The 11650-nt window shown below is 76.0% G+C and overlaps 2 protein-coding genes across 2 annotated transcripts; both read left to right on the forward strand.

The window, feature by feature from the left end:
* Positions 1 to 454: 454 nt before the first annotated feature.
* LOC309601007 (carnitine O-acetyltransferase-like) lies at positions 455 to 8434 on the forward strand (the record flags this gene model as incomplete). Its single annotated transcript, XM_082333749.1, has 14 exons — positions 455 to 526; positions 919 to 1125; positions 1765 to 1868; positions 2419 to 2472; positions 3477 to 3612; positions 4266 to 4440; positions 4835 to 5013; positions 5194 to 5294; positions 5384 to 5509; positions 5728 to 5838; positions 6601 to 6736; positions 6879 to 6941; positions 7268 to 7405; positions 8175 to 8434. 14 exons carry the CDS (start codon positions 455 to 457, stop codon positions 8424 to 8426), a joined length of 1854 nt encoding a protein of 617 aa, XP_082189875.1. The 3' UTR covers positions 8427 to 8434.
* Positions 8435 to 8884: 450 nt separating this feature from the next.
* On the forward strand, positions 8885 to 11274 carry PRRT1 (proline rich transmembrane protein 1). The gene is given in 5 exon segments (XM_082333888.1): positions 8885 to 9030; positions 9442 to 9586; positions 9588 to 9798; positions 10306 to 10539; positions 10633 to 11274. Coding segments are annotated over 5 exon segments (786 nt in total). The 5' UTR covers positions 8885 to 9011; the 3' UTR covers positions 10810 to 11274.
* The last annotated feature ends 376 nt before the right edge of the window (positions 11275 to 11650 follow it).

Here is an 11650-nt window from a genome sequence, read left to right on the forward strand (position 1 = left end):
GGTGGGGCCCCGGTGTGGGGGCGGGACCCTCATTAGCGGCAGCCGCTCTTAATGAGGCTTCATCACCCCCGGGGGGCGCGGCTGGGGCCCCCGGGCCCCCTGCGTGACCGTGGGGCGTCTGGGGGGACCGAGCCCCCCGGGGATGGGACCCCCGCCCGCCCGGGCCCCCTGCGTGACCGTGGGGCGTCTGGGGGGACCGAGCCCCCCGGGGATGGGACCCCCGCCCGCCCGGGCCCCCTGCGTGACCGTGGGGCGTCTGGGGGGGACCGAGCCCCCCGGGGATGGGACCCCCGCCCGCCCGGGCCCCCTGCGTGACCGTGGGGTGCCTGGGGGGACGGAGCCCCTCCCGCCGCCGGGTCCCCCGACGCCGTGGGTGGTCCCCGGTGGGGGTGGGCGTGGCGGGGCGGGTCCCGGTCTCGCGGGCGGACCCCGGCGACCGGAGTGGACCCGGGCCATGGGGCGATCGCCGTGGGTCTGGGGTCGCCGCCGCGCCCCCCCCGCCGCCCCCCCGGTGAGTCCACGCGCGCCCGTGGGGGGGGGGGGAGGGGAGGGGAGGGGAGCGCTCGTGCGGGGCGGCACGTCCGCGTGCTGCGGGGGGCGGGGCGTGGGGGGGGCCGTTGCACGTGGCCGGGGGGTCCCCATTGCCCGGGGGGGGGGGGGGTCCTGGGGGGGTCCCCATGCCCCGAGGGGTCCCTTGCATGGGGGGGGGTCCCGTTGCCCGGGGGGTCCTGGGGGGGGTCCCCATCACTGGGGGGGTCCCTTGCATGGGAGGGGTCCCGTTCCCAGGGGGGTTCCCCATCACCGGGGGGGTCCCCATCACCCGGGGGTCCCTTGCATGGGGGGGTCCCCATCGCCCGGGGGGTCCCGTTCCCCGCGGGGTCCCCGTTGCTCAGGGGGTCCCGGGGTTCCCCCCCGCAGGGGGTGCCCGGGGGGGGCGGCCGCCCCCCGCTGCCGGCGCTGGGGGCGACGCTGGGGCGGCTGCTGGGGGCCCTGGAGGCGCTGGTGGCCCCGGGGGAGCGGGACCGGACCCGCCGCCTGGTCCGGGAGTTCGGGGCGCCCGGGGGGGCCGGGCCCCGCCTGCAGGAGCGGCTGCGCCGGCAGCCCCCCGCCCCGCCGCGCCTGCCGGTGAGCTCCGGGGGCGGGGGGGCTTCGGGGGGACCCGGGGGCGTGGGGGGGCCCGGGGCAGGGGGCTTCGAGGGGACCCGGGTGTTCGTGGGGACTCGTGGGCTTCAGGGGGACCCGGGGGCGTGGGGGGACCCGGGTGTTCGTGGGGACCCGGGGGAGGGGGCTTCGGGGGAACCCGGGAGTTGGGGGGACCCGGGGGAAGGGGCTTCGGGGGGACCCGGGGGCGTGGGGGGGCCCGGGAGCTGGGGGGACCCGGGGCAGGGGGCTTCGGGGGGACCCGGGGGCTTCGGGGGGACCTGGGCTTCGGGGGGACCCGGGGGCTTCAGGGGGACCCGGGGGAGGGGGCTTCGGGGGGACCCGGGTGTTCGTGGGGACTCGTGGGCTTCAGGGGGACCCGGGGGCGTGGGGCGCCCCGGGAGTTGGGGGGACCCGGGGGACGGGGCTTCGGGGGGACCCGGGGGCTTCGGGGGGACCCGGGGGCTTCAGGGGGGCGCGGGGGGGGGGAACGGGCCCCAGGCGTCCGTGCAGGGAGGGGGGGCCCAGGAATTTGGGGTGACGCAGGTATGCGGGAGGACCTGGGGGGGACCCGGGAGTTTGGGGGGACCCGGGGGGACCCAGGTGTCCGGGTGTCGGGCGCAGGAGTGGCCGTGGGGCTCCAGCGAGCGGCTGCCGCTGCCCGTGCACACCAGTGCCGGACTGGTGCTGCCCCGGCAGGACTGGGAGGACTGGAGGGGGCAGCTGTGGTGAGTGGGGGACTGGAGGGGCACTGGGAGGGGACTGGGTGGAACTGAGCGGGGGACAGGCGCGTTGGAAGGGGACTGCGGGGGACTGGAGGCACTGGGAGGGACTGGTGGGCACTGGGAAGGGACTGCGTGGAACCGTGGTGGGGGGACAGGCACATTGGGAGGGGACTGGGGGTCGCTGGAGGGGACTGGGAGGCACTGGGAGGGGACTGGGAAGGGACTGGGTGGAACCAGGCTGGGGACAGGCACATTGAGAGGGGACTGGGGGGCACTGGATGGCACTGGGAGGGACTGGTGGGCACTGGGAAGGGACTGGGTGGAACCGTGGTGGGGGGACAGGCACATTGGGAGGGGACTGGGAGGCACTGGAGGGCACTGGGTGGAACTGGGGTGGGACAGGCACATTGGGAGTGGACTGGAGGGGACTGGGGGGCACTGGAGGGGACTGGGGACACTGGGAAGGGGATTGGGGGGATTGGGAGTGAACTGGGGGGCACTGGAGGGGACTGGGAGGGGACACTGGGGGACACTGGTGTCACCGGTTCCCCAGGTTCGTGGCTCGGCTCATCGCGGGCGTCCTCGACTACCGGGTGCAGCTGGAGCAGTGGGTGCTGGGCCGGGGGGGGCCGGGGGGTCCCGGGGGTCACTGGGGGGTCCCTGGGTCCCCAGGGGTGACGGTGGGTGTCCCGGGGGCCTGGGGGGGTCACTGGGGGGTCCGTGGGTCCCCATAGGTGACAGTGGGTGTCCCGGGGGTCAGGGGGGGTCACTGGGGGGTCCCTGGGTCCCCAGGGGTGACGGTGGGTGTCCCGGGGGCCAGGGGGGGTCACTGGGGGGTCCCTGGGTCCCCAGGGGTGACGGTGGGTGTCCCGGGGGCCTGGGGGGGTCACTGGGGGGTCCCTGGGTCCCCAGGGGTGACGGTGGGTGTCCCAGGGGCCTGGGGGGGTCACTGGGGGGTCCCTGGGTCCCCAGGGGTGACAGTGGGTGTCCCGGGGGCCTGGGGGGTCACTGGGGGGTCCGTGGGTCCCCATAGGTGACAGTGGGTGTCCCAGGGGCCTGGGGGGGTCACTGGGGGGTCCGTGGGTCCCCAGGGGTGACGGTGGGTGTCCCGGGGGCCTGGGGGGGGTCACTGGGGGGTCCCTGGGTCCCCAGGGATGACGGTGGGTGTCCCGGGGGCCTGGGGGGTCACTGGGGGGTCCGTGGGTCCCCATAGGTGACAGTGGGTGTCCCGGGGGCCTGGGGGGGTCACTGGGGGGTCCGTGGGTCCCCAGGGGTGACGGTGGGTGTCCCGGGGGCCTGGGGGGGGTCACTGGGGGGTCCCTGGGTCCCCGTGGCTGACGGTGGGTGTCCCGGGGGCCTGGGGGGTCACTGGGGGGTCCCTGGGTCCCCATGGGTGACAGTGGGTGTCCCAGGGGCCTGGGGGGGTCACTGGGGGGTCCGTGGGTCCCCATAGGTGACAGTGGGTGTCCCGGGGGCCTGGGGGGGGTCACTGGGGGGTCCGTGGGTCCCCAGGGGTGACGGTGGGTGTCCTGGGGGCCTGGGGGGGTCACTGGGGGGTCCGGGGGTCCCTGGGGGTCCCCGGGGGTGATGGTCGGTCTCCCGGCGGCCCAGGCGGGACCCCCCCGAGCCGTGGGTGCAGGCGGCGTTTGGGGGGTGCCGGGTGCCAGGCCCCCACCGGGACGAGGTGCTGCGGCTGCCCCCCGGCGCCCAGCCCCCCCCCTTCATCACTGTTGTCCGCAACTGCCAGGTACCGGGGGGGACACGGGGGGTCCTGGGGGGTCCTGGGGGGGACACAGGGGGGTATGGGGAGCCTGGGGGGGGCACATGGAGGTCCTGGGCGGTCTGGGGGCGTTCAGGAGGGTCCTGGGGGGACACAGGGGGGACATGGGGAGTCTGGGGGACACACGGGGGGTCCCGGGGGGGCTGGGGGCGTTCAGGAGGGTCCTGGGGGGGGCACAGTGGGGACATGGGGAGTCTGGGGGACACACGGGGGGTCCCGGGGGGTCTGGGGGCGTTCAGGAGGGTCCTGGGGGGGGCACAGGGGGGACATGGGGGGGTATGGGGAGTCTGGGGGGGACACATGGGGGTCCTGGGGGACACATGGGGGCCCTGTGGGGGATATGGGGGTCCTGGGGGTGTCAGGGGGGTCCTGGGGGGCCCATGGGGTCCTGGGGGACACACAGGGGGGACATGGGGGGGTATGGGGAGCCTGGAGGGGGCACATGGGGGTCCCAGGGGGTCTGGGGGGGTTCAGGAGGGTCCTGGGGGGGACATGGGGGGGTATGGGGAGTCTGGGGGGGCACATGGGGGCCCTGTGGGTGGGGCCAAGGCCCCGGGGGCGGGGCCAAGCAGCACCAACAGGGCCGTTTCGGGGTGTCCCCCCTTCCCTCCCCCCCCCAGTTCTTCCAGGTGGAGGCGTGGGGGGGGGCGGGGACCCCCCTGCCCGCGGCGGCGCTGGCGGCGGCACTGGGGGGGCTGCGGGCGCGGGCGGGGCGGGGCGGGGCCCCGCCCGTGGGGCTGCTGACGGGGCAGCACCGCCACGCCTGGGGGCGGGCCTACCGCCTGCTGATGCGGGGTGAGTGGGCGGGGCCCGGAGGGGCGGGGCTTCCAGTTTTGGGGTGTCTTGGGGGCGGGACTTCCTGTCTTGAGGTGTCCTGGGGGCGGGGCTTCCAGATTTGGGGTGTTTTGGGGGGTGGGACTTCCTGTCTTGGGGTGTTCTGGGGGGTGGGACTTCCTCTCTTGGGGTGTCCTGGGGGCGGGGCTTCCAGATTTGGGGTGTCTTGGGGGCGGGACTTCCTGTCTTGGGGTGTTCTGGGGGGTGGGACTTCCTCTCTTGGGGTGTCCTGGGGGCGGGGCTTCCAGATTTGGGGTGTCTTGGGGGCGGGACTTCCTGCTTGTGGGCGGGGCTCTGGAGGGCGGGGCCGCCCCGGGCAGATGGGGCGGTCCCCAACGAAGCTCCGCCCCCGCAGACCGCCTGAACCGGGCCTCGATTGGCCGGATCCAGCGCAGCCTCTTCGCGCTCAGCCTGGACGCGCCGGTGCTGGCGGCCGCCGGCGGGCGGGGCCCGGGGGGCGTGGCCGGGCAGGTGCTGCACGGGGGCGGGGCCTGCGCCAACAGCGGCAACCGCTGGTTCGACAAGACCCTGCAGGTGGGCGGGGCTTCCTGTTCGCGGGTCACGTGCCCCCGTGGAGGGCGGGGCGGAAGGGGGCGGGGTTCCCTTTCTTCCAGGGGCGGGACTTCCTGTCCTGCCCCGGGATGCGCGTCTGGGGGGCGGGGCCGGGCAGTCGGGGGCGGGGCTTCCCATGCCCTGACCCCGCCCCCCTCCCAGTTCGTCGTGGGGGAGGACGGGACCTGCGGCGTCGTCTACGACCCAGCCGTGATTGACGGCGCCGTCGTCGCGGAGATGGTCGACCACGCCCTCGACTACTGGTGAGCGAGGGGGCGGGGCTTGGCAGGGCAGGGGCTTCCCGTCTCTGAGGGCGGGGCTTTCCCCTGCCCTCACCGGCCCCGCCCTCCAGCCGCCGCCCGGAGCCCGGCCCCGCCCTGGTGACGTCACCGCCTCTCCCCCCGCCCCAGCGGCTCCGCTTCAGCCTCGGCCCCGAAACCGCCCCCGAGGTGGAGCGGGCGAAACGGCACCTGGACAGGTGGGGTCATGGGGGGGTCACGGGGGTCATGGAAGGGTCATGGGGTCACGGGGGGTTAACGGGGAGGTGAGGGGGTCACGAGGGTCATGGGGTCACAGTGGGGTTAATGAGTCTCTGAGGGGTTGAGGGAGGATAGCGCGGGGTGTGGGGGGGGAGGGGCTGGGGAAGGTGGGGGAGGGGGCGGGTGTCAGCCCTCACCCCCCCTCCCCCTCCCCCAGCCTGGCGGCGGACGTGGACATCCACTGCTTCTCCCACGAGGGCTTCGGGGCGGGCGGGGGGCTGCGGCCGGAGGCCATCGTCCAGGTGGCCCTGCAGGTGGCCTTCTACAGGTACGGGGGGGGGGGGCCGGCGTGCGGGGGGGGGACCCTGGTGTGCAGGGAGGACCCAGGCGTGCGGGGGTGAGCCCGTTGTGGGGGGACCCAGATGTGAGGGCATGACCCCGTAGTGTGGGGACGACCCCGTAGTGTGGGGACCCAGGCGTGAGGGCATGACCCCGTTGTGTGGGGACCCAGATGTGAGGGGGCGACCCCGTTGTGTGGGGACGACCCCGTTGTGTGGGGACCCCGTAGTGTGGGGACCCCGTAGTGTGGGGACGACCCCGTAGTGTGGGGATGACCCCGTAGTGTGGGGATGACCCCGTAGTGTGGGGACCCAGATGTGTGGGGACGACCCCGTAGTGTGGGGACGACCCCGTTGTGCGGGATGACCCCGTAGTGTGGGGACGACCCCGTAGTGTGGGGATGATCCCGTAGTGTGGGGACGACCCCGTAGTGTGGGGACGATCCCGTAGTGTGGGGACCCAGTAGTGTGAGGACGACCCCGTAGTGTGGGGACGACCCCGTTGTGCGGGATGACCCCATAGTGTGGGGATGACCCCGTTGTGTGGGGACCCAGATGTGTGGGGACGACCCCGTAGTGTGGGGACGACCCCGTAGTGTGGGGACGACCCCGTAGTGTGGGGACCCAGATGTGTGGGGACGACCCCGTAGTGTGGGCATGACCCCGTTGTGTGGGGACGACCCCGTTGTGTGGGGACCCCGTTGTGTGGGGACGACCCCGGCGTGCGGGGACCCAGGCCTGCCCCTGCCCAGGGCCCACGGCTCCCTCTGCGCCTCCTGCGAGCCGACCTCCCTGCGCCACGTCCTGCCCGGCTGCACCGACCTCCTGCGCCCCCCCGGGCCCCCCTGCCTGGCCCTGGCCCGTGCCCTCGACGACCCCCAGGCGGAGGTAGGCGGGACTTCCTTTCCACGGGGGGCGGGACTTCCTGCGCAGGGTGTGAAATGGGGGCGGGACTTCCTGCCCCGGTGTGAAATGGGGGCGGGACTTCCTGCCCCGGTGTGAAATGGGGGCGGGACTTCCTGCCCCGCAGCCGGAGCTGCAGCTGGCGCTGCTGCGCGAGGCCGTGGAGGCGCAGAGCCGGCGCCGGCAGGAGGTGAGGGGGACCCCGGGGGGGGCGGGGCCAGGGGTGGGCGGGACCTGGTGGTGGGCGGGGCCAGGGGTGGGAGGGGACCCAGGCACCCAAGGAGGGCGGGGCCATGGGGTGGGAGGGGAGTCCGGGTGGGCGGGGCTATGGGGTGGGGAGGCTCTGGGGGTGGGGCCACGGGTTGGGAGGGGACTCCGGGGGGCGGGGCTATGGGGGGATCCAGGGGGCGGGGCTACGGGGTGGGGGGTCCGGGAGGCGGGGCCAGGGGTGGGAGGGGAGTCGGGGGGCGTGGCCGGGGCGTGGCCGGGGCGGATGAGGACCCCGGCGCGGCGCAGGTGCTGGCGGGGCAGGGCGCGGAGCGGCACCTGCAGGGGCTGCGGCAGGCGGCCATCGCGGCGGGGGAGCCGCTCCCCGAAATCTTCATGGACCCGGCCTACGCCCTCGCCACCCACTTCCGCCTCTGCACCGTCCAGGTACCCCCGGGACCCCCAAACCCCCCGGGACCCCCCCGGGACCCCCAAACCCCCCGGGACCCTCCTGGGACCCCCAAACCCCCCAGGGACCCCCCCGGGACCCCCAAACCCCCCGGGACCCTCCTGGGACCCCCAAACCCCCCAGGACCCCCCTGGGACCCAGCCAAAACCTCCTGGGACCCCCCCGGGACCCCCCCAGGGACCCCCCCGGGACCCCCAAACCCCCCGGGACCCTCCTGGGACCCCCAAACCCCCCGGGACTCTCCTGGGACCCCCCCAACCCCCCAGGACCCCCAAACCCCCCGGGACTCTCCTGGGACCTCAAACCCCCCAGGACCCCCCTGGGACCCAGCCAAAACCTCCTGGGACCCCCCCGGGACCCCCCCCAGGGACCCCCCCGGGACCCTGCAAAGCCCTCAGAGCCCCCCAGGACCCTCCAAAGCCCCCAGGGACCCCCCCAAAATCCCCCAGGGACCCCTCGGGGCTGTGGGAAGGGCCGGGGGGGGGCAGGGCGTTCCGGGGTGCCCCACATGGGGGTGGGGGTCTCTGGAGCCCCTTGGGGCGCGCGGGGGGAGGGTCGGGCGCGTTTGGAGGGTACAGAGGGGGTCGGGGGCTGTTTTGGGGCAGTTTTGGTGTGTCGGGGGTGCATTTCGGGGGCGCAGGGTTTTTGGGGGTGTAGTTTTCAGGGGGGTGACAGGTGGGGGGGGCTCTGGGGGTGGTTTGGGGGTTTCGGGGGGCTCGGGGGTGCAGTGCTGTCCCCCCCCCCCAGGTCCACTCCCGCGAGGGCTGCTGGCTGCTGCGGGGGCCACTGGTGCCCGACGGCTACGGGGTGGGGGTGGGGCACGTGGCCCCCCCGGACCCCCCGGACCCCCGGGCCCCCCCCGGCCCCCCCGGGGGGCTGCGCGTGGCCATCACCGCCTTCGCCTGCTGCCACCAGACCGAGGCCGCCCGCCTGGGGGCCGCGCTGCGGGGGGCCCTCGACAGCCTCGGGGGGCTGCTGCGCCGCCACGGCCCCCCCTGACAGCTCCGGGACCCCCAGGGACCCCCGGCCTCATCCCCACCCCCCAGGCACCCCAGATCTGGGGGGGACCCCTGCCATTCCCCTCCCGACACTCCCGGGGTCCCCCACGACCCCTCCGCACCCCCAGCCCCCCCCCTTGGGCCGAGGTGGATATTTTGGGTCAAAACAGGCTGGTTTGGGTCTGGAAACGTCAATAAAGTCCCTGCCGGTCCCGCTGGTGTCGGGGGCTCCGCTCCGGGGGATCCAGGCCGGGTTCTTTGGGGGTCCCGGTCCCGGTCCGGCCGCATCCAGCCCGGTATTTGCGCCGGCCCCGATCCGGTCCGAGGGATCCAGTCCGGGCGGCGGCGCCGGTCCCGCTCCGGTCCGATCCAGGCCGGGTTCCGAGGCGGTCCCGGTCCCGGTCCGGCCCGCTCGACTCCAGCCCGGGCTTTGCGCCGGCCCGGGAAGGGGGGGGGCCCGATCCGGCCCGGGGGATCCAGCCCGGGCGCCGGTTCCGATCCGGATCCTCGTCCCGATCCGGCCCGGGCTTTGCGCCGGCCCGGCTGGGGGTCCCGGTCCCGGTCCCGGTCCCGCTTCGGCCCGGCCATGGCGGCCGAAAAACCCGGTGCGGAGCGAGGGGAGCGGGACGGGGGCGGGGGGCGCCGGGGGGGCCGGGATGCTGCGTGTGCCCTGGGCACGCGGGCCGGGGGGGGGGCGGTTTGCACACGCGTGTGCACCGGGCCGGGGGGGCCGGGCGGCCGGGGCACCCCCTCCCCCCGCTGTCGCGCTATAAATAGCCCGGGGGGGGGAGGGTGACCCAGAAACGGGGCCCGGGGGGGGGGGGCGGGGAGGGCTTTGGGGGGGACCGTATGGTTTGGGGGGCACCGAGGGCATTGGGGGGGGGGCGCTGGGGGTTTGGGGGGGCCTCTGGGGGTGGGGGGCTCCGGGGGTGGGGAGTCCCGGCGGGGGGGCTCCCGCGGGTGGGGGGCCCCGGGGGTGGGGGTACCCGCCCGCCCTGACGCCCCTCTCCCCCCAGGAGCGCCCGAGGGGGCCCCCCACGCCTCGCCCCCCCCTTACGGGCCGCCGGCGCCGCCGGGGCCGGGGCCGGGGGGCGCGGGGGCGGCCACGCTGCCGCGGGGGGTCCCGGCGGGGGCGGCCACGCTGCCGCGGGGGGGGGCCGGGGGCCGGGGGGGCGGCGGGGGCGGCCACGCTGCCGCGGGGGCTGCCGGGGGCCGGGGGGGCCCCGCACTCGGCCACGCTGCCCCGGCCCCCCCCCGCCGCCCCCCAGCCCTACGGGGGCCCCCCCCAGCCCCCCCTGCCCTACGCGCCCCCCCCCTTCGCCCTCCAGCTCCAGCCCTGCACGGCCTACGTCCCCGTCTACCCCGTCGGGCCCGTGAGTGGGCGGGGCAGGGGCGGGGCTTGCGGGAGGGGCGGGGCTTGCGGGAGGGGCGGGGCTTGCGGGAGGGGCGGGGCGGGGGCAAGGAGGGGGAGGGCCTGCGGGGATGCAGCTGGCAGGGAGGGGCGGGGGCAACGGAGGGGGCGTGGCTATCTGGAGGGGTGGGGCTAGGGGCGGGGCTCGAGGGGAGGGGGTGTGGCTTGGAGTGGGGTTAATGCAGAGGGGTGGAGTCTGGATCAAGGGGCGGGGCCTGCAGAAGCACCTGGGGTGGGGTCTGTGGGCAGGGGCGTGGCCTCTGGGGAAGGGGCGGGACAGCAGAGGGGCCTGGGGGCGGGGTCAGCGGGAGGGAGGGGCGTGGCCTCTGCAGTCGGGGGCGTGGCTCCAGGGCACAGGGAGAGCGGCAGGGCCCATGGGGCGGGGCCCGGGGGAGGGGCGGGGCCCCGCAGGGGGCGTGCCCCACCGCGGCCCCGCCCCTGACACCCCTCTTCCTCTCCCCCCCCGCAGGCCTTCGGGACGGCCCCCCCCGGCCCCGGCCCCGGCCCCCTGCCCGGCCCCGTGGGGGTGCCGGTGGGGGGCACCCTGGGGGGGGCGGTGGGGGCCCCCGGGGGGGGCCCGGGGGGGGTCCCGGGGGGGCTGGAGGGGCGCCGGGCGCCCCACGACTACCTGCCCATCGCCGTCCTCACCACCCTCTGCTGCTTCTGGCCCACCGGCGTCGTCGCCATCGTCAAGGCCGTGCAGGTGGGGGGGGCGGGGGGCGCGGGGGGCGGGGGGCCGGGGCGGGGGGACGGCGGTGCCGACCCCCCCCCCTCCCCTGCGGCCTCCCCGCCCCAGGTGCGCGCGGCGGTGGCGCGGGGGGACATCGTCTCGGCCGAGATCGCCTCGCGGGAGGCGCGGAACTTCTCCTTCATCAGCCTGGCCGTGGGCATCGCCGCCATCGTGCTCTGCACCATCCTCACCGTCGTCATCATCATCGCCGCCCAGCACCACGACAACGACTGGGAGCCGTAGCCGCGCCCCGGCGACCGCCCGGGGACTCCCCGCCGATGGGGGCCCTCGGCACCGCCATGGCGGCGCTGGGCATCTCCTAGCGACGGCCTTCGGCATCGCCGTGGCGACGCTGGGGATCCTAGCGACGGCCCGGGTACCGGAGACCCTCAGCGTCGCCACGGCAACGGAGCCGGGCATCCCCGGCATCGCCATGCCTACGCCATGGCGACGCCCGGGAGCCCTCGCGTCGCCCCGGCGACGGGAACGGCCGCTCCTGGCATCGCCATGGCAACGCCCGGGCTCCCGTACCAACACCCCGGCAACAGGTACAGCATCGCCATGGCAACGCCCGACCCCGCCCCCAGCCACGCTTCTGTCCCCGCCCCCAGGGCTCCCGGTGGGCGGGCCTCCCACCTCATCTGCATGCCAAGCCCCGCCCCCACCAGGCCCCGCCCCCTGTGACGCCTTTTGCTGCTGACGGTTCAATAAATCTCTATATTGATATGGGGGAGGGGCAGCTCGTTACTGGGGGGGGGGGGCGGCTGCCGCTAACGAAGCGGGGCCATCGTTAGGGGCCACTAATCGGGGTGGGGGGGTGGGCACATCCCTGACCCCCCGCAAACCACATCCCCATGGCAACAGCATCCCCGGTGCCGCGTCCCCACCCCCCCATCCCTTAACGAAGCCCTTCTCATTAACGATCCTGTTTATTATCAAAGGTGGAGGCTTCCCCCCCCCCAAACAGCGTCTCCATGGCGACAGCGACCCCAACGCTGCATCCCTGGGGCAACGGCACAGCCCCCCCCACGCCGGCCCTTAACGAAGCACGCGCTCATTACCAAGGGGGCACCCCCAGCCAGAC

The sequence above is a fragment of the Platalea leucorodia genome (assembly GCF_965183815.1).
Source record: "Platalea leucorodia genome assembly, chromosome: 28".
NCBI lineage: Eukaryota > Metazoa > Chordata > Aves > Pelecaniformes > Threskiornithidae > Platalea > Platalea leucorodia.